The sequence below is a fragment of the Perca fluviatilis genome, chromosome 5, assembly GCF_010015445.1.
Source record: "Perca fluviatilis chromosome 5, GENO_Pfluv_1.0, whole genome shotgun sequence".
Lineage (NCBI taxonomy): Eukaryota > Metazoa > Chordata > Actinopteri > Perciformes > Percidae > Perca > Perca fluviatilis.
This window is the reverse complement of record NC_053116.1, coordinates 24,852,997-24,878,879: the sequence shown is the minus strand read 5'-3', so window position 1 is coordinate 24,878,879 and position 25,883 is coordinate 24,852,997. Positions and strand designations below refer to the sequence as shown.

The 25,883-nt window shown below is 40.6% G+C and overlaps 1 protein-coding gene across 3 annotated transcripts in view; it reads right to left on the bottom strand.

Annotated features, from left to right (window-relative positions):
• The window catches only part of LOC120559115 (TOX high mobility group box family member 2-like), an 81,183-nt gene that overhangs the window by 40,887 nt on the left and 14,413 nt on the right, over positions 1-25,883 (bottom strand). For 2 of the 3 annotated variants that reach the window (XM_039800571.1, XM_039800572.1), the window contains exon 2: positions 7,252-7,344. The exons of the other annotated variant lie outside the window; for it this stretch is intronic. In XM_039800571.1, coding sequence (XP_039656505.1) covers positions 7,252-7,344 — 93 coding nt within the window. The remainder of the gene's footprint in view (positions 1-7,251; positions 7,345-25,883) is intronic. 3 annotated transcript variants of the gene reach the window in all.

The following is a 25,883-nucleotide window of genomic DNA, read 5'->3' as shown; positions in this document are numbered from 1 at the left end:
AAGGTCAGCCATTTTGTGCTTCAACATGGCTGCCCATATATTGCAATGTAAAGCTGTTTCCCTCTGCTCTTCTCTCGACAGCTCTCCTTTACACTGCCTCGCTCTCCCACTTAAAATGCCAATTTATCCTCGGCTCAATGCTATCAGCTCTGCCATTACTCCACATTTACTGCAGAAATCCTCTTCTCTTTCTCTGTTGTTCCCTTTCTCTCTCTCATTTTCTCCCTGTACTCCTTTCTCTCACTCTCTCCATCTTTCTCTTTCCACTCCCCTTTATGTTCCTTTATTTCTTCCCCACCTCTCTCCGTGTTACAACCTCCCTCTACTTCTCCATCTCCCTCCCTACCCTTCTTTCCCCCTCTTCCCTCTGTTTCTTCAGTGGTCCCTGGCATCGCTTTCTCATCGGCAGTCTAATTGGGCATTCTGCCTGAGACAAGGGCCTCATTAAGCAGTAATTACACACATGTTGTTTTCGGCAAACATCTCTATTTGAATTGCTTTGCATGGTAATTGTTCAGCAGGGACCACTGCTCGCGATGTTTCCTTCCATGACACACGTGGTGCTGGGAGAGAGGAATAAAAACATGGAGAAGAAGGATAGAGAAGTGGGGAGTGGTAGAAAGAGAGAGATAGAGAGAGAGGGATGTGAGAATAGAGAAAAATAATAATAGGTTGTGGAAGGGAGACAAATTGAGAAATAAAGTATGCATACACGAGAGAGGAGGATGAGAGACCGAGAGGCAGAAAAGAGACAGACTAAAAGGATGAAGGTGATGCTAAGACAGTAATTGGAGAAAGACAATGAATAAATGACAAAGAAAAAGGTAGACAGATTCAGTGTGAGAAGAACACGAGGTGGAGCGGCAGAGAGAGAAAAAGAAGAAAAGCAAATAAGGAAGAAAAAAGTGAGAAAGTAAAGACAGTGAAAGAGAGAGAGAAAGAGAGAGAGTGAGAGAGAGAGTCCCAGAACTAGGTCATGCCTTGCAATCATCGACAAAGCTAAGCGTTTCAAAAATAATGAAGCCACAAGGTGGAAGTAATGCTAACTAGCATATCCAGGGAAAACATGTAATATTTACACAGTGCTAATGGTGTGATACAATGCTGGGATCTTTTCATCTTGGAGTGCACTGGCGAGACAGATGATGGCAGGATTGGAGGCAAAATTACAGATTCCACTGAAGATTGTTGTTGATTGATGGACAATTCAAATAAGCTCCTCATAAAGCCTTCTAGGCAACATCTGTTTGGAAAGGGGGTTGGGCGGAGATGAACCGCTTGTGTGTCTGTGTAACGTCACGACTGTCCAGTCATTAGAGCAAAAAATTACCTTGCAATGATGATTTTTTTATTTTATTTTAATAGACAGTGAAACAATTATCTAGGAAGCAAAATAAAATAATATTTGCCGTAACTTAATATCTGGAACTAATGATTTGAAATACACAAATACCACAGTAACCTCTTTTTTTATGTATCTGACATTATCACTAACTAAACTAAAATTCAGGATAATTTATCACAAGCTTGTCTCAAAGGAATTTCCAAGCGGTCAAAAGTATGTAGGTAGGTTTGCTTAAGTAAAAGTTTGCGGTACCTTGACTATATGCTACTTTCTTCTTCTTTTCTTTCTTCTTCTTTTCCACAAGTTACTGGTTATTGCAGATTAAAATTTTGCATACAAAACATATGATCAGCTTGTAAAATATGATGAGTTGCTATAGAATAAACTAATCAAAAGTATATAAATTAGTTGAAAGTGTACCTTGACCAGCTGCAACATTAATATGCTGCTTATAGGTTGATGCATTATTATTAAAAATCATATTAATTATACAAATAAGACATCCTCTGAAATGGGCAATACTACATTGGACTGTACTACTGTTTATTAAATAAAGTATCGTACTGCTTCCACCACTGGGCTTTAAAACCATACCATAGACCATATTCCAGTTCATGTAGTATGGTACCGGATATGACATTATGTAGCTGAGAATAAAAAAGGGAAGAATTCTAATTTTATACAATCAACATTCAAGTAGACTATTCGACATCTGTAAAAGTGTTAAAAAGAACATACAGTACCACACTAAGGAACAACCACAACAAACTTTTCAATTTATAAAAGCAAATCTATAAGCAGAATGTGTAATACTTGTGACTTTAAAAGCCTTTGCCAGTACACCAAGTCTCTAAAAATAATTCTCTCACCGAGCGGAATTAATAAGCCCAGAACAGTACACAGCCATTCTGTGAAGAAAGGGTGTGGTGGTGGTAAAGTGGGCGGGGGGACTCATGCAATATGTATGCCTGTTTGAGCACCCTCCTTCATCATCTTCCCCCTCCTCTCTTTATTTCTCTTTTTACATCTCTTTCTCCCTCATCCTCTGTTCATTTAAGCAGTAGGAGAGACCTAACAAACCTCAACCTGAGACAATGTGCCACTGAATTTTTGAATTTTTTGCCCAACTTGTCACTGCTGGTTCAAAGCCAGATGAGTGGATGAGACAGATAGACAGACAGACTGACAGAGAGGGAGAGAGACGCACACAAACACGTATACACACACTTAAACTGAGAAAGATTAAAAGACAAAAGGCTAAGAAGGCAGAAAAAGACATAATGAAACAAAAGAAAGAAAGAAAGAAAGAAAGCTATGTTAGATAGATACCAGAGTTGCATGGCAGGAGGAGAGAAAAAGAGGGAGAGAGGATAGGATATAGTAACAATTCTGGTGTTGCACCACGCCCCAAGCAAACAATGAACATGGGCAAACAATGAACATGGCACACACACACACACACACACACACACACACACACACACACACACACACACACACACACATATAAATACACAAACACACAAAAGCCCATAAAAAGCGCAGCCTGTGGCCATGGCGACACATGCTCTGTTGTCGTTAGATAAGGGAAACAGGGCCTCTTCCTGGGTGTGAGAGTTTGATCCTGCACACACCCTACACACACACACACTACATGTGCACACTCTGGAGCAGCACTGGGGTCACATCCACCAACGCCCAGCATCTCATGTATCCTCACCTTTATCTGCTGCACATGGTTCATTTTCATATGCAAAACACAGGCTATGTTTATCTGGACACACTGTGCTCCGGTCAGCAGCATGATCAGATATCGACAAGATATACAGAGCAGCTCCTCGTATCTGTCGAAGGGATTTTGATGGAATTCTGTTTGGAATTTCCTGGCCTCGTGCCATCCAAGAAAGTATTCGGTTAGAGGAATTGAAAACATGAATCGGTAGAGTGTTGCATTTCCTCAAATTTCTTAAAAAGTGTTAAACAACAATCTGCATTACCTCTTTCCAGCTGACTCTGTTTAAGAAATATTTTTGTTTCATTGTCAGTGATGGTGCGAGCCATCGGCTCACATCTAATGAGCATCAGCTCTGTTTGTTATGATTAGGTCTAAAGCATTCCTCACTGAAACAATATGGACTAACACACAAATACAGCACCAGAATCGGTTTGAAAAAAAGAAACCTTTTCCACAAAAGACATAATACAGGTTCCAACCGCTTCCGGCTTCACCTATACCTTGTGATGTGTAAAAATAAAAAGGCAGACTGAAGCTCTCATTCATCCACTTTCTGTTGCACTGGAGCAACCACAAAACAGAAGTAACAGTCAACAGCAGATGGGAGGAGAGATTGAGGAGAAAAGATCTGAGTGTGTGTGTGTGTGTGTGTGTGTGTGTGTGTGTGTGTGTGTGTGTGTGTGTGTGTGTGTGTGTGTGTGTGTGTGTGTGTGTGTGTGTGTGTGTGTGTGTGTGTGTGTGTGTGGAGGAAGGCCAGGTGGGGGTGGTGCTAAATACGGTTTTGTTTCCAGGATGAACTCAAGTTGACTGTGAGTTAGTGAGTTCACAACAAGATAAAAATCTAAACGGTGATGGTGACGCATGATAACTCACACCGTGATAAGAGTAGGTCAATGACTTTAAGAAAATTTGGGGTTCTGACTTATCTATCTATAAAAAAAACTCATAAAGCAATAATTTCAAATAATGATATAATTTTCTGTTTCTTTAGTTGTTCAACAGTCAAATGTACTTTTGTATAAAATCTATCCAGGTGCAAAGCTTCTCTGCCTGTTGGACGTATTGGGTCTCTCAAAGAGATCCAGGTATGTCAACATATCTTGATTGTGTATTATCAGTACAATCAGTCTGTCTGTGTTGTAGCAGAGAGCTAAATAGGTTATAGATGGTAGGGGTGAAAAAAAGAATCAAAATTCGATTTTTAAAATCGATTCTTTTCCCCAAAATCGATATTTTATTTTATTTTTTCCAATGATTCACCCAAATAGTTTCTGTTTCTACGGTACCGCTGACGCCGATTACATCATATCTGTTTCCAGTAAAACAGACCAGAAAATACATGTTATGTACTTCTTTACAAATGAAATAAATGTCAGACTGACTGACTGACATGTGATGTGCATTATTTTTAGATAACAATTAGCTTTTAGAAATGTCTCATGATATATTGTCTCTAGAAGTGTATTATCATAGGCATCGATTTCGGTGGGGACGGAGGGTACGCGTCGGGACATTCTGCTTAACGTGAAAAAGCTTAACGTGGTTTAATGTACCTCAACAACGATCAATGAGCACCAAATTTATCATGGCCATATCTTGTAATGAACACTTAAGCCTGTCAAAAGAACTAAACCGAAATCCAACGATTATAAGTTATCTCACATTAACATTTTCTTCTTCATTGGCACCTATGGCGAGGAAAAAGCTTGTACCTAAACAATGATCAATGATTACCAAATTTCTCTCTCATATTGCTCCTCATAACCACTGAAAACTGTCAAAAAATCTAACCAGAAATGTGGTGATGATTGATCGTTGTTTAGGTACATTAAACCACGTTAAGCTTTTTCACGTTATGACTTATAAAGCCTATGAGAACCGTGGGGAGTCAACCCACAGCCGCTCCGCTGCCCTGCTGAAAATGTGAAGCAGAAACACGTCAGATGTCAGATAACGTCCATAATAATTGGACATTGGGTTTGATTTTTTGACAGTTTTCAGTGGTTATGAGGAGAGAGAAGAGAGAGAAATTTGGTAATCATTGATCATTGTTTACGTACATTAAAATACGTTTTTATTCATTATTAAGCTACAGGACAGCGTCTTTCAAACATGACCTGTGCGAAAGAGAAAAAAAAAGGATTGCATCATTACCCAGCACTTCTGGAAATGTACTTCCAAATGCGTCTCTGTCCCCAGCACATTTCAAACCAAACTGACGCCCATGTGTATTATTCAACTTTTGATTTTGTTAAAGAATGAAAAGAAACTCGCAATACTTAATACTATTGAATTGCAATACTTCTAGAATCGCAATAAATGAAAAATCACAATAGAAATCGATTCGGCACCCATGTATCATGAAAGGATCGAATCGGGACAAAAGCATATTGTTCCAGCCCTAATAAATTGATTTCATTGTCCTCACAAGGGAAAAGTTGTTTCTACAGAGCGTGCCTCCACAGAGATTTACATACAACAAAATACATTGGAACACAATACAGTGTGTTATTGTGAAAGCGAGCTATGGAATTTAGCACTTCTATGGCAAAGGGGACAAAACTTCTGCTAAAATGTGCGTTTTTCTATCTACAGTAAGTGTCACATATCTGCAACCAGATGGAAGTTTGTGCAGCACGTGCGAGTGCATGTGCAGGTATGACAAAAAAAGTATGTCAGACCAAAGTGGCACCCACACGGCCTCCCTCATCCTGCCGCGGTGGCCTTCAACAACCTGCCTGCTAACCAGTGCTGGGAAACACCCTATTAGCATCTTGCATAATAATATCACATGCAATTAGCAACTAGCCCCAGCAAGTGCAGTCATGCTATACTTAACATGGATGCTACTAGTGGGAAAGTGGTTTTCCCACCAGTCTACCTGACACTCACACTGTCTGAGGTGAGAAGAACGTGCATGTATTTGCACATTTGTGTGTCTGCGTGTAGAATATGTGTGTCCGTACAGTAAGTGCATGTCTCTATGTGAGTCTATGTCAGTGAGGTTTCTCTGGAAGCATGAGAGGATGCAGAGCACAAGCCACTTTTAACTGACTGGGGTAACCAGCAATGAAAGAAGATAAAGGGCAGAGTGAATGTCACATTACCCCAGCCCTTTGCCTCTGCTCACCGCAGCATGAGATAACTGCAGCAGGAAGAAAAAGTCTGGTTTCCTCTAGCATATAATTGGTTATCTTATTGCAATCTACTGCTCTCTTGCCTCTGCACAGAATAAAGTATAAAAGAGCAAAGGAAAAATAAGAAAATAGGCTAAAGTTTGACTGTTCTGGCAGTGACTAAAATAAATCATTATGAGTATAGGAAACACATTAATCTATTTCGATAGATGTATTCTTGTGTTCATTCTTTTGTGTGTTGGATTGGGTCTCCTACATGCACCAACATGGTATGGTTGTGGTGTGTTCACTTTCAAACACCTTATAATTACAGAACTTGTAATACACACATTAATATTAACACAAACACACTTAACAGTTTACTAAACAGGAAAGTGTGCTATATTATCACCAACAATATCAACAGTCCAAAAGATTATCAGTGTAGTTTTAACAAAAGATATGAAATTCAAAAGAAGCAGGCTTTCTGAAGAACATATTTGTGTTATATTTTGGGCACTATTTGTATCTTCACTGTAAAATAATTCTGCATCAAGTAATTTATTAACCATTAATAAAAAAGCTCTTAAAGATTTACTCTAAAGATGTCAATTTTGCTTTCAATTTCAGACTTTATTTGTTTCTATGGATGCAAAAACAGCGTGACCCAACCATAACAACTGCAGGGGCGTATTTTGCACCTTTGCATGCTTTCACACATATGTTGCTGCAATAAAGAAAAATAACTTTTGACATCATCTGTAAATCCCCATAAGTGTGTTTTTGAATGCAAATATATGCAATATTTGCGTTGTGTGGTCCATGTTTTCCACATACAGCATGGACAATATGTGCATGTTCCTGTAGGTATTTTCATGAGTTAGACGTTAGAAATAAATATTTCGTCTCTGTGATGAGCAATGTCATCACAACTCTAGATATTCTCAGTTTGAAGCCTCCAAAATACCACTGGTATTGACGTACACCTTTCAAAATCAATTGGCTGACAAGCAGAAGAGGTTTCAGAAATTGGGGGCTTGGCTACTGTATCTCACCACAGCAGTGGGCAGTCTTTTCCTAGCTGGATTGATGCCTGGAGGGTGGGCAGTGTGGAGCCTAACCCCTCGTTCACCCACACTGTACCGGGCCTGTGGTTAGAGAGAGAGACAGCAGGGAGGGAAAGAGAAGAGACAGAAGACAAAAGTAGGGAAGGAAACGAGATGCCGGGGCTTTAGTTTGTGAAATACAAGCAGGGCATTTGTAAAGGAACATGTCAAACCCCCCCCCGCCCCCTGCCTCATGAACCTTTCCCTCCTCCTTTCCTCCAGTTGCTCAGCTCTTCCCATCATGCCCAGCACACGTGTGCAGGGGGAGGGGTAATGACAAGAGACTTACACACTGACCCTACGCAGTGCTGTGCTGGGGGAAGAATGGAGGTTAATGAGCTGACATCCCCTCCACCCCAGAAACGCCTCCTCCCCATGCCCACCTCCCTACTCTCTTGCACACACTGTGACAAGCATATACACAAACCCACTACAAAACAGTGGGGCTGAACGCCGGCACTGAGCCAAGGATCTGGAGACTTGAGGAGTATCATGGAGCAACGAGTGGATTTACACTGCATGTCCATTAATAATTCGTAATCTAATATAACCCACATTATCAATATGAGCTGCAAACATCAGCTCATATAATCAAAAGCGCATAACATTTCAGCAAATTCAACCACAGTAGTGGCCCATTGAGGCTGAAATGCTCATTACATACCAGAAGTTTTAGATTGTTGAAAAATGTGTCGGGTAAAAAGTGGGTGGTGCCATGCTGTAATCCAAATCAGAAGGATTTATCCTGTGTACACTAGCATTTTTAGAGTATTTTGTATAATGAGTCTGAGTTCCCTCATTAGGTTTAATCTGTGGAACTTTTGACCTGCTGATGGTACAGATGATAAGTGTGGTAACCAAAGTCATTAGGATTTATTCTTTGGGGACCACACATGTTTGCTCTAAATATAAATCCATTCAACACTCTGAACCAAATAATGTTTTGAAAAGACAAATGGACTAGCAGTCAGTCAGATGGATGGACCACTGTCACCTTGCAGTCACGCTAGTGCTGGGCAATATATCGATATTATATCGATATCGTGATATGAGTCTAGATATCATCTTAGATTTTGGATATCGTAATATCATAATATGGCATAAGTGTTGTCTTTTACTGGTTTTAAAGGCTGGATTACAGTATAGTTATGTAATTTTATGAATTTACCAGACTGTTGTAACTGTTCTGTTATTTGCCCCTACCCACTTAGTCGTTATATCCACGACTATCTCATGGTGTGGTGTGGGAGGATTGTGTAAATATTAATTTGTGAAAGCACCAATAATCAACACTACAATATCGTTGTGGTATCGATATCGAGGTATGTGGTCAAAAATATCGTGATATTTGATTTTCTCTATAGCCCTAAGTCACACTGCTACGATGGCTAAAAAAAAAACAGTCCAACCGCAAGCGTCAACATCTTTCCTAAACACTATGTAACTACAGACCTGTTAAGGACAAAAAGCTCTTGTGCCCAGACCACAGACTAAACACATCATGCTATTATAGTGCACAAAGTGCAACTGATCAGACCCTTAGAAGAGCCCCCATTTCTTGCTCGTCACGTGGTGGTATGTGGGTGTGTAAGATGTTAAATAAAACCTCAGTGGCCTTTAAGTTGCATCACCGGAAAACCAGCAAGTAAAGGTGACAATTTTTAACAGATAAGAGTTCATCTGAGCTGAAGCATGCACAGAAATTAAAAAAGACACAAAGAGGTAGAACAGTGTGGGGTTCAAAGGAAAGCTTTAGAAAACCTTTCAGTAGATAAAAACTTAAATAGAATGCAAGTTAATGTAGAGAAATGACATTTGCATCTGAGGTTAAACAAGCTTATGCAGGTGCACTCAACACTGACAAGAGGCAGATTTATTAGTTTGCCAATGAGACATCCCAAGACTACTGGTGTTTAATAATAAATAAATGTTTACTATGTAAACCCTTCCCCTTCCCAACCCCCCCCTCCTGGGCTCCCCCCCCCGGTGCCCCCCCCCCCCCCCCCCCCCCCCCCCCCCCACAAAGGGTTTTTTCTTCTTCTCCCCCCCCCCCCTCCCACCCCCTTGAGATATTTAATTCATTTAAAATAAAATGTCACTGGAAGGTATCCTGCTGTAATAGCTGATGAGCCCTAATTACCAGCAAAAAAAAAATACTGGTACAAAATGTAAAAAGCATGAGGGTTAAATAGCGTCCTTTGTAACATAAAAGAACACAACCAATAGCAGAAATAGAATAATGGTGCAGCAAAACACTTTTACAGAGCTTGAAAACAATGGAAGACGGATGGTTAGTCATTAGCGCCCATTGTGAATCTTTCCAGTGAGTAATTTGTGGAGAGGCTTGTGCATCTTTTATATTTTTAAACTGAAGAGCCCTAAGAACACAAACTCCATAAAATAATAACAGGCATTTCACCTTAGCACTATCCAAGCCTCTCAATTATTCACAACTAATGAATTGCCTTGGGCAATATTCTTCCTAAGTACAATATCAACCATCCCAGAGAGGCTGAATCAGCTCGCTCAAATACTTAAATACATTTACTCAATTATGCTCACTGTCCCTAATATGAAAGAGACAAGGATGTACGAGCTTTCTTCTCCCGACTGCTTAAAACACTCTGTTTCTGCCTTGATATTTCAAGAAAATCCTTACATGCACAACAGCTCTTATAATGATTAATAGATATAATGTTTTCATAGAAAAAGCAATAGCAAGGTTTTTGCCTTTACTCTGTTTTTGCATCTGTGGTGTGGGAGGATACAATAAAAGGATGTGTGCTGTTGTGGTGGTGTCTAGCCTCAGTAACATAACATTACTGCCGGCTTTGCACAGCCGAACATGCCCCCTTGAATATCTTGTTGTTGCCACATGGCTGATGAGCATTCACGGCCCTGAGGGAGTCAAGAGTGGGGCGTCACACAACCAGCTCCCAACAGGTAGGAAAAGGATGGACGTAAGCAGTGAGAATAAATAATGTTACACAATCTCAGTGTGGTATAATTGTGTGAGTAATGATAAAGCCATCAAACACAAACAGTGTGAGTGCAACCTCAGAGTCGCCTATATTTTAAAACAAAGTCTCTGCTAAGTGCAGGAAACTGTAGAATAACCTTAAGTATACAAACTAAGTGAATGAAAATAGATTCTGCCATCTGTTAGCTTCATCTATAGGAGACATCTTCATACTGGAGAAAAGTGTGTATCTATGTGTGTGTGTGTGTGTGTGTGTGTGTGTGTGTGTGTGTGTGTGTGTGTGTGTGTGTGTGTGTGTGTGTGTGTGTGTGCGTGTGTGTGTGTGGTTTAGCCACTGCTTATGCTGTTATTTATCCCTTCTGAAAACTCTTGTTTTCTTTACTTTGTTATTTATCTTCCTCCCTTCTGGGACAACCTCCAAACATATGCGAATTCATCACATGTGAACTAGAGCTGTCAGTCTTCCTCTATAATACCATTCAAATTTCATTTGTTATATTTTTTATATTCGAATAATATTTGAATATTTAATGCTCAAATGCAGCCTGTTAAATAAGTACTACACTACTCAGGCTTATGCATTGTCAATGCCACTATACGCATGTGGTTGTTGTTACACGTTCTGTCCACTAGAGGGACTTCCAACATCAGTCTGGCCTTGAAGGGGATCTACGTCATGGCGCGTTGCATTTCTGGCACGCCGCTCTCTGTTTACATTATATTCCACCACGAGCACACAGCGACAAACACAAATCAAGAGAGAACTCTGTAAGGTAACATTATCAAACAAGTGTAGCTAGTGAAGCGGCTCTGTTGTTAACATAGACAGTTAAAGAAATGGACAAAGTGACTTCCACGGAGAACAGTGAAGTCAATTAGAAGCACTTTTCCGGTGGTGGCTGAGGGTTGCTGCGCAGCCTCAAACTGAGCTTGACGACGTAAATGTGACATGAGCAACCTGTCTTAAAGTTGTAAGTCTTCTGGTAGTTGTGCCAAGAGAAATCTGAATCATTCAATCTTGCAGAGACGGAGAGCATGAGTAGGAGCTGTCCATGAGCATAGGAGCAGGAGCAACTTCTGGTAATTATTCTGATTAATTATTTTGTCATTTTGATTGTATGCCTCCACGTCCCCCCGATTGCCTGCGAGCTTCTCCTGACTATATGGTCATTTATCTACTGTGCGACAAAAAGTCGCATGGTTATGACACAATTGTTAGCCTATTTTTATAAAAACAGCTGCTACGGGCCATAATGTGAGATACAAGATAATGGAGCCTTTTATACATTGTCGTGTTTCTTTAGAAATAAACAATGGACAAATATAGTATTTAAACGCTTCAGATGTAAAGTTATTCACTGTCAGTCAATGGAATGCTAGCAGAAGGTGATGGCTTGTTAGCCTATGAACCCCATAGGAGGTACGCTTTTCAGATGCTCGTTTACCCCCTTGGTTGTTAAGGCTAACAGTGCTCGGTTAGCACAATGACATCATGTTAGAAAGCACAGCCAAAACGATGAGTCATAAACTAAGTAACAATAGTGTTAGCCACCATGCTAACAGCATTGATACCTAAGCCAAACAGGGCTGCCACTACTATTTTAGTGATTTATAAGCAACCTCGAAGGTAATCGATGAAGTCGATGCTAACTCTGATAGCTGTAGGGTAGCTAACATTAACTTTAGCTGTCTCCATGAAGCTCCCAGCTAAACTCCTATAACTCGCGACGCAGTTAAGAAACCAGAACGAGCTAGCTAACTAATGATAACATAAGCACTTGGGCTCAGTGAATGTCGATTTTAAAGTCATGTTAAAACTATTTTCCATCCTTCTTCTGATTTCCAGCCGCAGCCTGTCACTCCCCATGTACTAACGTTACTCTGTACATAACGTTATCTCACAATGCCGTGTGTTTCTCACTCCCGTACTTATTGTTCATCAGACGTGACATGAGAAGAGGGAGATGAGCTAACGTTAGCCAACCTATTTAAAAATAATCACTATTGAATAGTAATTTCAGCATTCGAATAGTATTGATGTTTTTACAAAAAAACCCGCATATTTTATATCTGCAGTCCACTCAAAGTAACAGACAAAACATTTTTACAATCAACTTTGTTATCACCATTCAATCTGAAAAATGTCACAACCATGATCCTTCCACTGCGTAACGGAGCAGTTCAGGTCTGACACTGAAATTTTTGTGCAAAGGATCCCGTTCCTAGACAGCTGTTTGAAAGAAAACATATACTATTTTCATTTCAACTGCTTTAAGGATTAAGGCTCAGGGCTCTAGAAAAAAAACTGCATTAAAATAATCCACCATTTGCATGTTTTATCTCACAAAGGAGGCTCACATAGACACACATACACACCAACCCCCACTCTCTCTCCCTCCCCCCTTTTTTCTCCTCCGTCCCCTCCCCCATTCTGGGTGAGCAAACACACACACAGATACAGACACACACACACACACACACACATGCTCATACGCACGTCACACACACGCTGTCATCATTAAACACACACACACACACACACACACACACACATCGAGATCAACCTGCTGCCATCTGCTCTACGCACTCTGTACAATCCTCGCAGAATACATTATTCACTACAATACATCACATCACATTCCCTCAATGTCATAGCCTTGTGATGGAGAAGAGTGAGAGAGAAAATGGGGGAGAGAGGAGAGCAAAACAGCTATTAAGAGAGAGAGAAACAGAGTGTGTGTGAGTGTGTGTGTGTGTGTGTGTGGTATCGGTTACAAGGAAAGGCACACAGGTAGAGAAAAGAGAAAATTAAAGACAGTTTGATTTGGCTTTTAGGTGAAACTAAGTTGTCAGCGAAACTTGTAACAGTTACGACTACCAGGCTAGATTAAAAATCCTGACAAGGAGGTTAGTGTATGAAAGTTAAGGAGAAGTGTAGCTGAGAAAGTGAGAAAAATAAAAAGAGAAAGAGACATCTGGTAGATCTGGCAGGAGAATATACAGTATAACTTCTTGTCATACAGCAAGGCCTACGTTTGTGTAGGATTTTCTAGTTTCTTCTTGATTTATGCAAGATTTTTCAGTTTTTTAAAGTGTTAGAGGGTAAGGCTGATATTATATTTTCAATGAAAAGTTCATCTCTTAATACTTACCACCTTCCCTACCCTGTATGTGGCACTCAGCCACACCATTTAAAAATGACTCTTTAAAAATAAATCACAAATACAGTACATAGTTTCATTTTGCAAAAAGCTGCTCTAAGGAATTTTTCATATGAACAAACAATCAAAAGACTTTGTATACTTTGGAAAGGGGGTCGCTCATAGACACAACCCCACAGAGAATTATCTGTGGAGCATTTTAGTGTCTTTCTGCTTATTGTTTTGGTCTTTTCATGGGATTTGTTAAAAATAATTAAAAAATATATAAACAACTCCAGCTTTATCCTTCAAGTGTTATCAGTTGTTAATGTACTGTGTATCACTACTTTTTTAATGTATTATTTACTTTACTCCGTATATGCTTCACTGAATAGAAATTAAATGAGAGAAATACATAAAATTATATATTTCTGCTTGCTTGTTTACATGTTTAACACTGCCCCTGTTATTTATGTGCAAAGCATAAACATCTATGTGTGTGTGTGTGTGTGTGTGTCACCATTGTGCGGTGGCAGAGCAGAGGGAGTGAACAGCTGGCAGGCCCACACTTGACTACGTATTGACCTGCTTTGCATTCACCTGTTATTCAGCCGAACCTAATGTTTCCACTTGGCTCTGCTGCAGCTGAGCTGCAATTAACCTCGCTGTGAGAGCAATGCAAGCAAGTCCTAAGTTTTTTGTCAAAGTAGTTTGTCAAATTTTGCTAAATGTCATTCTACCTTATCCTATAAAATTATTAGTTTTTTACTTTAATTTTCACACAGAATAAAAAAAGATGATCTAACCCTAGTCTAACCCTTCTCATTCTAACAGTACTTGTAAATACAGCCTACATTCGATACAGTTCCAACATACTAGCTTTATACAGTCTTAAGGGTTTAGACAGGGTGCAAGTTATCTCATGACTGCAGATAATTAGCCTTTGAAAATGTCATTTGCCTGTCTAAATAGAGCATTTGAATGGCAGAAAGCATTGCTGCCTCAGACATTTCCCTTCTCTCCACTCCACTCCACCTCTTCGCCTAGTTTTTTCCCACCCTCCATCCCCCCTCCCTCCTCTTTTTCCCAGATGCTCTCTCGGCTCTTGTCTGTGTTTGGGCTGCGACTGCGAGGGGTCACCGCCTGCCTTGTTCTCACACGTGGAGCACTGAGCGTGTGTGTGTGTTTGTACGTGTGTGGGAAAGAGATAGAAACCGCACACACTTGTCTATGAATGATTATATGAATGAGTGTGTGTGCAAGAACGTCCCAAAAAAAAGAGATGTGTGAGTGTGTGAATTTATCCCAATGTCTGTACAGTTGAGCCTGAGTGCCTTTCCCACTGTGTGTGTTTCAAAGTGTTTGAGTGTGTATCTTTCTGTGTGTGTGTGTGTGTGTGTGTGTGTGTGTGTGTGTGTGTGTGTGTGTGTGTGTGTGTGTGTGCCTTGCAAGCTCAGTGCCAGGTCTCTCTAATGAGTCTGTCAGGCGCTGTTAGCGACGGCGTGCTCCCCTGGCTCAGCCCACTCCTACAGACACACTGTGATTAGCCGGGCCAACGGCACGCCACCGGGCCAGATTAAACACTCACCACGCCGCCAGGGAACCCACACACACACACACACACACACACACTCTCTCACACACACAACACACACACACACACACACACACACACACACACACACACACTCAGCAGAGCACACATTAGAGCAAGCATTACACTCGCCAGCGAAAGCACCATACACACACACACAGACGTACTTTGACATACACAGCTACATCTTCATCGTGCCCATTAGCCTGCTCGGATACAGTAACACGTACTTGCCCTCCAGAGCCAGGTGTTGACGCCAATAGAATTGAAAATGAATATGGAATATAAACACAATACAAGCCACCTATGGCACCAGCTAAATGCTAATATTTCGTTAATCTGTCCGTTATTATTGAATTCCTGTCTGCCGCTAATATTGAACATCACTCAGAATTAAGGCCAGCTCTTCTGGCTCCAACAGCTTTCAATATCTTCATTAAAGCGACATGATTCACTAATTACAGGTAATTACCCTTTAATGAGCGGCCCAAATGAATAAGCAGATATGCAGAGGAGGGGCAGGTGTGAGGACACATCGTTTTTCATTCCTCAAGGGCCAAGAGCGGACTTTGACTGGGTGGCTAGCTTGACTGTTGCTTACACATCTGTCAGACATAAACCTGGTGGACGATACAGGATACTGAATATGAGTTACTTGACTATTTGAACCAGATGGGTACACACTGGGTCATCTCTGTTCACACAAAACCAGTAGTTCTGTACACAATCATTATATAGAAGGGCTTGCATATCAAAGTTATTGTTTTATAACACCTTTACAGTGGGTACGGAAAGTATTCAGACCCCTTTAAATGTTTCACTCTTTGTTTCATTGCAGCCATTTGCTAAAATCAAAAAAGTTCATTTTATTTATCATTAATTTACACTCAGCACCCCATCTTGACAGAAAAAAACAGAAATGTAGAAATTTTTGCAAATTTATTAAAAAAGAAAAACTGAAATATCACATGGTCATAAGTATTCAGACCCTTTGCTCAGTATTGAGTAGAAACACCCTTTTGAGCTAGTACAGCCATGAGTCTTCTTGGGAATGATGCAACACGTTTTTCACACCTGGATTTGGGGATCCTCTGCCATTCTTCCTTGCGGATCCTCTCCAGTTCCGTCAGGTTGAATGATGAACGTTGGTGGACAGCCATTTTCAGGTCTCTCCAGAGATGCTCAATTGGGTTTAGGTCAGGGCTCTGGCTGGGCCAGTCAAGAATGGTCACAGAGTTGTTCCGAAGCCACTCCTTTGTTCTTTTAGCTGTGTGCTTAGGGTCATCATCTTGTTGGAAGGTGAACCTTCGGCCCAGGCTGAGGTCCTGAGCACTCTGGATGAGGTTTTCTTCCAGGATATCTCTGTACTTGGCCGCATTCATCTTTCCTTCAATTGCAACCAGTCGTCCTATCCCTGCAGCTGAAAAACACCCCCACAGCATGATGCTGCCACCACCATGTTTCACTATTGGGATTGTATTGGGCAGGTGATGAGCAGTACCTGGTTTTCTCCACACATACCGCTTAGAATTAACGCCAAAAGTTCAATCTTGGTCTCATCAGACCAGAGAATCTTATTTCTCATTGTCTGGGAGTCCTTCATGTGTTTTTTTGGCAAACTCTATGCGGGCTTTCATATGTCTTGCACTGAGGAAAGGCTTCTGTCGGGCCACTCTTCCATAAAGCCCCAAATGGTGGAGGGCTGCAGTGATAGTTGACTTTGTTGAACTTTCTCCCATCTCCCTACTGCATCTCTGGAGCTCAGCCACAGTGATCTTTGGGTTCTTCTTTACCTCTCTCACCAAGGCTCTTCTCCCTCTTCTCCCTTCCTAGACCTGGCTGGACGGCCAGGTCTAGGAAGAGTTCGGGTCGTCCCAAACTTCTTCCATTTAAGGATTATGGAGGCCACTGTGCTCTTAGGAACCTTGAGTGCTGCATAAATTCTTTTGTAACCTTGGCCAGATCTGTGTATATAGACAGGTATGTGCCTTTCCTATGTCCTAAGTCCAATCAGTTTAATTAAACACAGCAGGACTCCAATGAAGGAGTAGAACCATCTCAAAGAGGATCAGAAGAAATGGACAGCATGTGAGTTAAATATGAGTGTCACAGCAAAGGGTCTGAATACTTATGACCAGGGTGTTTTTCAGCTGCAGGGATAGGACGACTGGTTGCAATTGAAGGAAAGATGAATGCGGCCAAGTACAGAGATATCCTGGAAGAAAACCTCATCCAGAGTGCTCAGGACCTCAGCCTGGGCCGAAGGTTCACCTTCCAACAAGATGATGACCCTAAGCACACAGCTAAAAGAACAAAGGAGTGGCTTCGGAACAACTCTGTGACCATTCTTGACTGGCCCAGCCAGAGCCCTGACCTAAACCCAATTGAGCATCTCTGGAGAGACCTGAAAATGGCTGTCCACCAACGTTCATCATTCAACCTGACGGAACTGGAGAGGATCCGCAAGGAAGAATGGCAGAGGATCCCCAAATCCAGGTGTGAAAAACGTGTTGCATCATTCCCAAGAAGACTCATGGCTGTACTAGCTCAAAAGGGTGTTTCTACTCAATACTGAGCAAAGGGTCTGAATACTTATGACCATGTGATATTTCAGTTTTTCTTTTTTAATAAATTTGCAAAAATTTCTACATTTCTGTTTTTTTCTGTCATGATGGGATGCTGAGTGTAATGAGAAATAAAATTTACTTTTTTGATTTTAGCAAATGGCTGCAGTGAAACAAAGAGTGGAAAATTTAAAGGGGTCTGAATACTTTCCGTACCCACTGTATATAAAGCAGAGTCTGCCTGTCACAAGCTGCATATGTCTATGAGTTAAGGGCACTTCATTTTTATGTTATACGTTTTTTTGGTCAGAACGAGGATTGTGGATTTTGTCCCCCAATCAGTGAAAGCACATCAGGAAGGGATCTCTTCGGACTTGCTGCAGACTTGTACTGGTCGCACAGCCAAGATGTTGCGTGCATTGTCGTGGACACATGCAGCCACTGTCATGGAACCTCTTGCGCGTCTCTGCGACAGACACAAGTCTACAGCTGTCAGTGGAGCGTATATCCGAGCGTTTATTTAGAATTATTTAGAAAAAAACGAAAAGAAAAAGAGGAGAAACAAGCAAAAGATAAAGGTATGCAACTATGTTCTGGCTGTATGATTACAGTATCCATGTCATGAAAGAATGGCTAATGTCAGTGGTGTAGTCTACGTGATACGCAGGTATACGCAGTTTTTTGTAGTAAGTTTCTCCCTGTAAGGGCCCTTTTCTTTTGCCGCTTTCTTCGCTATTTCTTCTTAATTTTCTCGTAATTTCACAGTTTAAACGCCGTGATGATAATTCCCTTGAGCTTCGAGCAGCTCCGTCTCAATGACATGTAACAACATACTTTGTATTATTATTTTTTAAATATTTTTAATTGTCATCAGTTTTTTCTTCTTCACATAGGCTAATTAAAGGTATTTCCACTGTAAATTGGTGCATAAAAGTGTGTCAGAATGCAGGAAATGAAGTCTTTGATGCTCAAAATGTTCCTGGGGGCGGATACCCAGACCCCCCACTATGATACGGCCCCGGATCCTGGCCCATACATACAGTACAATATACCCACTACAATACATTAGACTACACCACTGGCTATTGTTAATTGGTGGGTATAACTCTTACATTTGTTTGCCTTTTTGCTATGATGCTTGGTATGCTTATACAACAATAATTCGGTTTTAACTCAACAAACACGAGATCTAATAGGGTGTAATTCAATGTAGAACCGCCACTGTGGTGGGATGTGTCATGTAGCTCTACGCCAGGGGTCGGCAACCTTTTTAATATAAAGTGCCATTTTAAAATGTTCTTGTTAATCAGTGTTAGCATTAAGCCAGCCGTCATCGCGCCTGCTTAGGCAGATTTGTGTTCCTTCGCGCCACCTTCTGTGAAGAAGGCAACGAGTACTAACCAATCAAAAGCAGATCTAGGAGTAAGACGCGTCTTCGCAGAATGTGGATGGGGAAAAGTCAATCAAACTACCGTAAACAACAGGCTGTGCTCCTGCCAATGGCTGAAGAGGTCATTTTGGTAGCGGATGAGAGGACACATCAACATTTCCAAAAAACTATCCTGCACACTTGTTGCTAGTGTGCCATTGCTTAAGCAACCCTGTGCCGATGGTGGCACTGGCACGCGCGCCTTAGGTTGCTGACCCTTGCTCTACGCTGTGAACACCATCAAGCAGAGAGCTACAAACTTAGCAGAAAAAAAGACCTTAAAATGCGCTTTGTTAGTGCAAAATAAGGACTAGCAAGTTAACTAGCAGTTAAGAAATAGATTGTAGCCTATTTTTCTTTTACCATGCAAAACCGTTTTTTATTACTTGAAAAACTGCTTTGGGTTCAGGGTTCAAGTCTTTTCAGGTATCCATGCATAAAGCAGTCTGCTAGAGGGAGCCTATAGTGTTTGACACAAGAAGAAGCATGATCTTAACCGGCATTGAGAGACTGGTTTAGACAAGCTGTGATCACCTTTGAAATCAACAACAAATGTGGGTTTTTCCTTGGTCAACAATAAGAGGGGATATTACTGGCACTGTTGAGACATGAGATGTGTAACACATTTAAGGTGGTAATGGGTAAAGTGGGCAGCTTTTCTAACTGTGAAGGTGTAGGAGGTGCATACTGTAAACTCTCAAAAGAGGAAGGTGTTCATAGTTCCTTTGTTGATTAACTGGGGAGTTTTTTTCTTCTGCCGCGCCTCTCTGTCAGAAAACGAAAAAAGCAAAAATAAGATTGATCTAACAACTTGCCAACATTAAAGAGTATAGTTTCTTATCTTGGGCCTGCAGAAGAAAGTCCCTACAAGAAGACACTGTGCAAAATCTTTCCCCTGTTTCTTCTTCACTCCCTCGCTTGATGACTCTCGTGCCAAATGGCCTATTTTTACCCCTCCGTGTGGCATCTCAGGGTATTCTTTGTCACCACCACGTTTCCTGTCATCAGTGTGTAGGTATGGTTAAACGAAAAGACCCTGTCTCCCTGTCTGTCTAACTGTCTCCCTCTCAGATGTGGTCAAGATCTTTGTCTCCATTTCTTAGGTAGTGTGGCCTTGACATCTTTATTTTGCTTTTTACACCTTGCTCTTAAGATATGTTAACATACTACACAGAAATATTGGGTTAAAGTATAGTAAAAAAAATCCAGGCCCCTGAGATTAGGATATTTACATAAATAAGCCTTTGTTTACAATTCACTAATCCAATTACTGCGCTAAAGTTCATTCAATTTGTGCCCTGACAGTGAACCCCCTAGCCCCACCCTCTCTCCACTAAAGCATATTTATCATGATGCCATATGCCCCAACACAACACTGCATCTTTTCTCTAGCTGAAATGTGCAGAATGTGATATATTGTACTGTGTGGCACAATGGAGTAATTGTGTTTTGTCCCTTGAGGGAAATTATGAGTTAGAAGAGGAGGAATATCAGCGCAGGATGTATGCTTTCCAGGCTCATTTGACGATCCAGTTGTGTGTGAGAGCAGCTCGTGGAGATATAAATGAGCGACTTGATTTCTAGGATGTAACTATGTTGCCTGACCTCTATTACAGCTGGCTTCAGTTGCTTTCTTAGCTTTTCAATGTCAAGCTGTATCATATTTTTTGCAGCACGACAATGTACTTTAATAACCTCTCTTTCTGCAGGGCAAAACAGTCTAATAGGCCTATATATTTAAAACTATCCCAAATCAGTTCCAGATGTATATGACAGTAAAATGATTTCATGAAAGACAAATATAAGCTGGCTTAAAATGATAAACACTGAAATGCCAAAAGACTGCATGAAGTTGACTGTCCTCTTTGTACTGCACCTCCTCTCCAGCTTGACGCACAGTGCCTCTTTTGTTCTGCCACTCATTGCTTATGTTACTGTAGAACACTAATGCACACAGATCGATAGCACACTTTCCATTTCAACACATTGAGCTGATGTACGGACACACAGTTGGAATTGATCCTGTCCTGTCAACACAAAGTTTTATATCTGTATGTCTTTTTCCTGCTGCAAAATAAATGGTCTTTAAATAAAAGCTTTTTTTTTAACAGCGTGTTCACAATCTCAAACCTCTTTTAGCTTGACATTGACATCTCTGTATTACACGTTGAATAACTGCATTGCTGATAATGATGTAAGGCTAGGTGCTAGGTGGTTGGGAAATGGTGTAACAGAGGCATAGACACAGCACATCAAGATCAAAACAGAAAATCTGGCCCATTCACATGAATCACATATAAAAACGTTCTGTCACTTCCAAATGCCTTCTCTTGCATGTTGTAGACCGTTTATGATTGGGGAAAAAACATCATACTGGCTTAAATAAAACTATTTTGAAACAGCTGTAAAGTCATAACAGCCATACAATATTTTTAATATACTAATAAAACAATAAGGCTGAAATGTAAAGAAATAAAGAAAATAACCAAACAATGCATGACGCCTGTTGGTCTAGAACAAACAAACCCAGCGAAATCAATTTCCTCCCCCACAGGATGTCCACCGCATGCTAGCGGGTTTTTACGACCACGGCTGAAAGGTGCAAAAACACCAAGCATGTTTCAAGTAAGCAAAACTATCCATCTGCACTTTTAACAAGCTCACAGTACATGGTGCACTCCACAGTCTGAATATAGTCTGAAACCTTTACTGGCATGAAGTCTGAAAACAGGAACTGGCTGGTCTCACTCAAACAGGTCATTGTGTGCAATATACTGTGTGAGTGTATAAAAAGCGATGACGGATTTAAGGGGACACTTTTTTTATACTGAGCTTGCAGCAAGATGCACAACAAAATGTGATCATGTTTTGCTTCTGCAAACGATTTAATCTTGCAGAAATTCAAGTTCAAATGTTTGCTTTGCTTTTCATGTAATGTGACACATTTCTGTCAAGGGAGAAACACCTTCCTGGAGTTAAACTGAAAAATGTCAAAGCACGTCTTGCACATTCACAGCTTGCTGCAGGCTATACAGAATGTATTTACCTTTAGACAATTAAATCTGTCTGTTAAGACCTCTGATCCTTCCTGTACATGGCTGTTTGAGTATGAAAAACAACACCAGGAAGTATCTGAATGTTGTTTTTGCCCAGCTATAAATCATATAGTGGTCTTTTAAAATGATACAGAGTAGGAGGAAACTCCTTAAATGTTGTGAAGCTCTCAGCCCACACAATACAGTAGGTGCTTTTGAGACCAAGATAAAATGTTTTCAGTGATAACAATAAAACAGCTCTTCTTGGTTCGATGAACCAAACCATCAGCTTCTGAAAGGTAGAGATGAAGCGAGAAACAGAGAGAGGGAGAGAACTAATCTCATTACCTTCTCTTCCTGGCATGAGAGAATATTCATTTCTCTGTGGCAACCGGCAGGAGGGTGACTATGGAAAAAAAATTCAATCGCACAGCCCACCATTTCATTTTCCATGTAATTAAATCAGTTAAATGTTATAAAAACATGTAAACTCCCGTCAATGACTTTGAGCCATTTGCATTTTTAATTAGGCTAGATTAATTCTAATAAGGGAGCTGGGCGAAGGCGATGACAGAGCAGGCTTATTGTGTGTCTGTCACACTCATTTAATTCTGTCATTATGTCCCATATCCTATTATGATAATTGGCTTTTTATTCTCAATCAACAACAAGCCAAGGCTATTAACTAATAATCTCTGAATAGTGCACTTTTAACCCTAAACATGTTAGAAGTTTGCCACCTTAAAAACAGAAACTGGCTGATAAAAGAAGGGGAAAAGCAAAAGCAGTGCTATGCCCTGGCTTATTCAGCCTAGCTACTTGCTCCAAATGAAAAATGACTGTCAAGAAGCTGCATGTTGACACTTGGCATAGGGTGTAAAGCAAACACATTAGTGGGGGAAATGGGTATCACCATCTTCCCCCTGCAAGGTAACTAAGCAGAGAAGACGAATGTGTCTGATGTGTTCAGCCATTTCCTCTGCTCCCTCTCTGGGGAGTCACTTGAAAACAAAATCTCTGAAGAAACTGGCCCTGCTGTTTAATTGAAAGACACTGCTGCAAACAAATAGGGCAAGTGCTAACAGATTACAGCCTGGGAGACATGCAGCAAGCCAAACGTTTCTGACAAAAAGATGATGATGTTGTGGGTGAAAATAGCAGACATAGGCCTAGTCGTAACAATGCAGAGAGCTGCAAAAATAACTGCAAAAAGCACTGTTTCTCGTAATGGTTCATTAATTAGAGATTGTTGTAGGCTTAGTTATACTGGCATTTCTTAGAGGCAAAGCAGCTATGAAGGCATTATCTTACCTTGTTGTTAAGTTTCAATGTATAGGTGCAAAAAGCTTCTGTTGTTACTGTATGTAACTCACTTTACCTGATAATGGTCTAAGACCGAAACCGTTGTATTTTCTAAATAAATTATTGCTTGCGTAATGGTCAGTGTGCGGGATTCTTTCTAAGCTCCTGATCTGCTACAAAGGTCACATCCTACGCACCTGCCTGACAAAAGAGGTGTGCAAAAAGCTTTCCTACGTTGCACTGTATGTAACTCACAAAACTGAACAGCAAAGTGGTAAATCTAAATTAAAAAATACAAACTGTTCTATCATTAGAAATATATATATCAACATGACATTTCTGACTTAAGAAGCTTAGCGGGTAGTCAAATAAGCTAACACCTAACCTGGAAAGATTAAAATAGTTGGAGTTGCACTTTTTCCAGTTAACAAAAAGCATTATTACTTCACCAGGTCTGAGTGGTTCCTTAGCTCCATCCAATAAGGTGTAACACAATTTCTACCTCAGAGAAATCTTTGTATACATAAAACTCCATTTTGCACATATATTCCTGGACTGTGTATCTATTGTCATGATATAATTAATTCCATTATCATGTCAGGTCACACCTTGCCAAAGAAGGTAAAACCATTTTCTACATCCTATTGCTTCCTTGCACAGCAGAAAACACCAATTGTACCCATAGATTGCTGCCTCAGCAGCATTACCAAAGAGGAGCAGTCACATGCAATGTGTGGTGTTAATGCAACTATGTAGGAAAGAGAATGCCATACAGTCATATCACTAGTAACCATGCGCCATGACCTTTGTTGTCAAACGTGTGGTCAGAGACATTTTGAACCCAGTCACACTACTGCAGTGGTTAAGTTATGTGGCGTCTTGTTTAAATTGTCAAACAGGAAATGTGCATTGAGCTTTTACAGCACCACAATGCCAGTCATCTGACAACCGCAATCTAATTGTAATGTTATAACGTTTTTTTCACAAGATAATAAAAAAGTGTACAATGAATGCCGTCAAAAAATTAGGTAAAATGGATATATCTTCCAAGTTTTTTTTTTTTTTTATGAATAAGATTCCCATAATCTTCAAACATTATCTTAGACCTGCATTAGTTCTGTGGAATAGTTAACACCTAATTCAAGAGCATGATTTCCAGTCTTTCACTGTTGCAATATCAAAGTTAACTCTAACTTAAGTAGCAAAGTCAATCTTAACCAATCAAACACTGAGAGTAAAAGCAATCTTTGTATGATCCAAATGTCTTCAATCATGCTTTTTAACACTCAAAATCATGTCAGGCTGGACTGAACAGCAAACACTTTTCTTTCATCGAAGGTAAATGTCTTCATACGTGTGTTTTCTTTTTATAATCAAGTGAGATATTTCTCAGTTATTGTCTATGCTCTGTTAATTTCATATGTAACAAACAGGCTTGTCTGACTTAAAAAATAAGTCCTTACACAGCATACTTATTCATCCAATATAAAACTATGTCTGTGACATTGTCAGTCCTTTTGTCAGAAGTCAGTATAATAATGGAAAGAAAAATGCCATGCCTTCAATAACTCAAATGTACTGTTAACAATGGCAGGAAAGCGTTGGGGGCTGGGAGGGCTTTGTTTCAACAGAAGCCGCCCTGATGCAATTGACAGTTGGACCTTTAATGTTTGCAGTTTCTTACTGGCTGCTCTCCACTCAACAAAATGCTTGTACAGTCATCTCACTCATTCTTAACTCTAAAATTAGCCGTGGAGTGCAGCAAGCTGTCAGTGCTGATTCAGTCGGACAGGCACAGCTCGAATGTATTAATTTTCTCATACAGGAGAAAAGTGCTTTTCCAGGTTTCAGTAACCCCCACTTTGCCTATATCCCCGTGCATTAGAGTCCTTTTGAGAAGCCACTTTTTATTTACCGGAAGAGATTTTTGAGAGATTTATCTCCAGTATGACCCCTCAAACAGTCCAATTACATCACTTTTAGCATTCACAAGACAAGACTTGCTTAATAAACCTTTTTATTGCACAGTCGGACCGTATGAAAGTGCCGTGTGGCCTCACAATTTACATTTTACTCAGTAATTATCTGTAAGAGGACTTAATAAGTTCCCTCTTGAATACACACAAGGTGAGCGTTACTATGGGGACGAAGAGTGCTCCTCTGTGCTCCGTAGCGCTCCATTGTGGCGAGAGACAACAGCTGTCTTTACCTTTGGCAGGCAAACAGGCTCATTAAGGGCGGCCATGTTTGTTTTTGTGCCCGATACCTAGCCCTTAGCAAACACTGCCATATCTCCACTCCACAGCCCTCACAGTCTCAACATTTCCTTCCCTATTGTGAAGGGAGGCCCTGGCACGTTGAGCCTGCTGTACGTTTTTTTTTCCCCCGCAAGCTCTGGCCGTGCTGCCAGTGGCTCTCAAAGAATGCGTGTTTAATTGAGAAATTTAGTTGAGGTTGGAGCTGATGAAATGCTGAAATGCAGCTAGCACACAGCTGATATGCTATGAATGTTGCGTATGTGTTATATACATAATGTA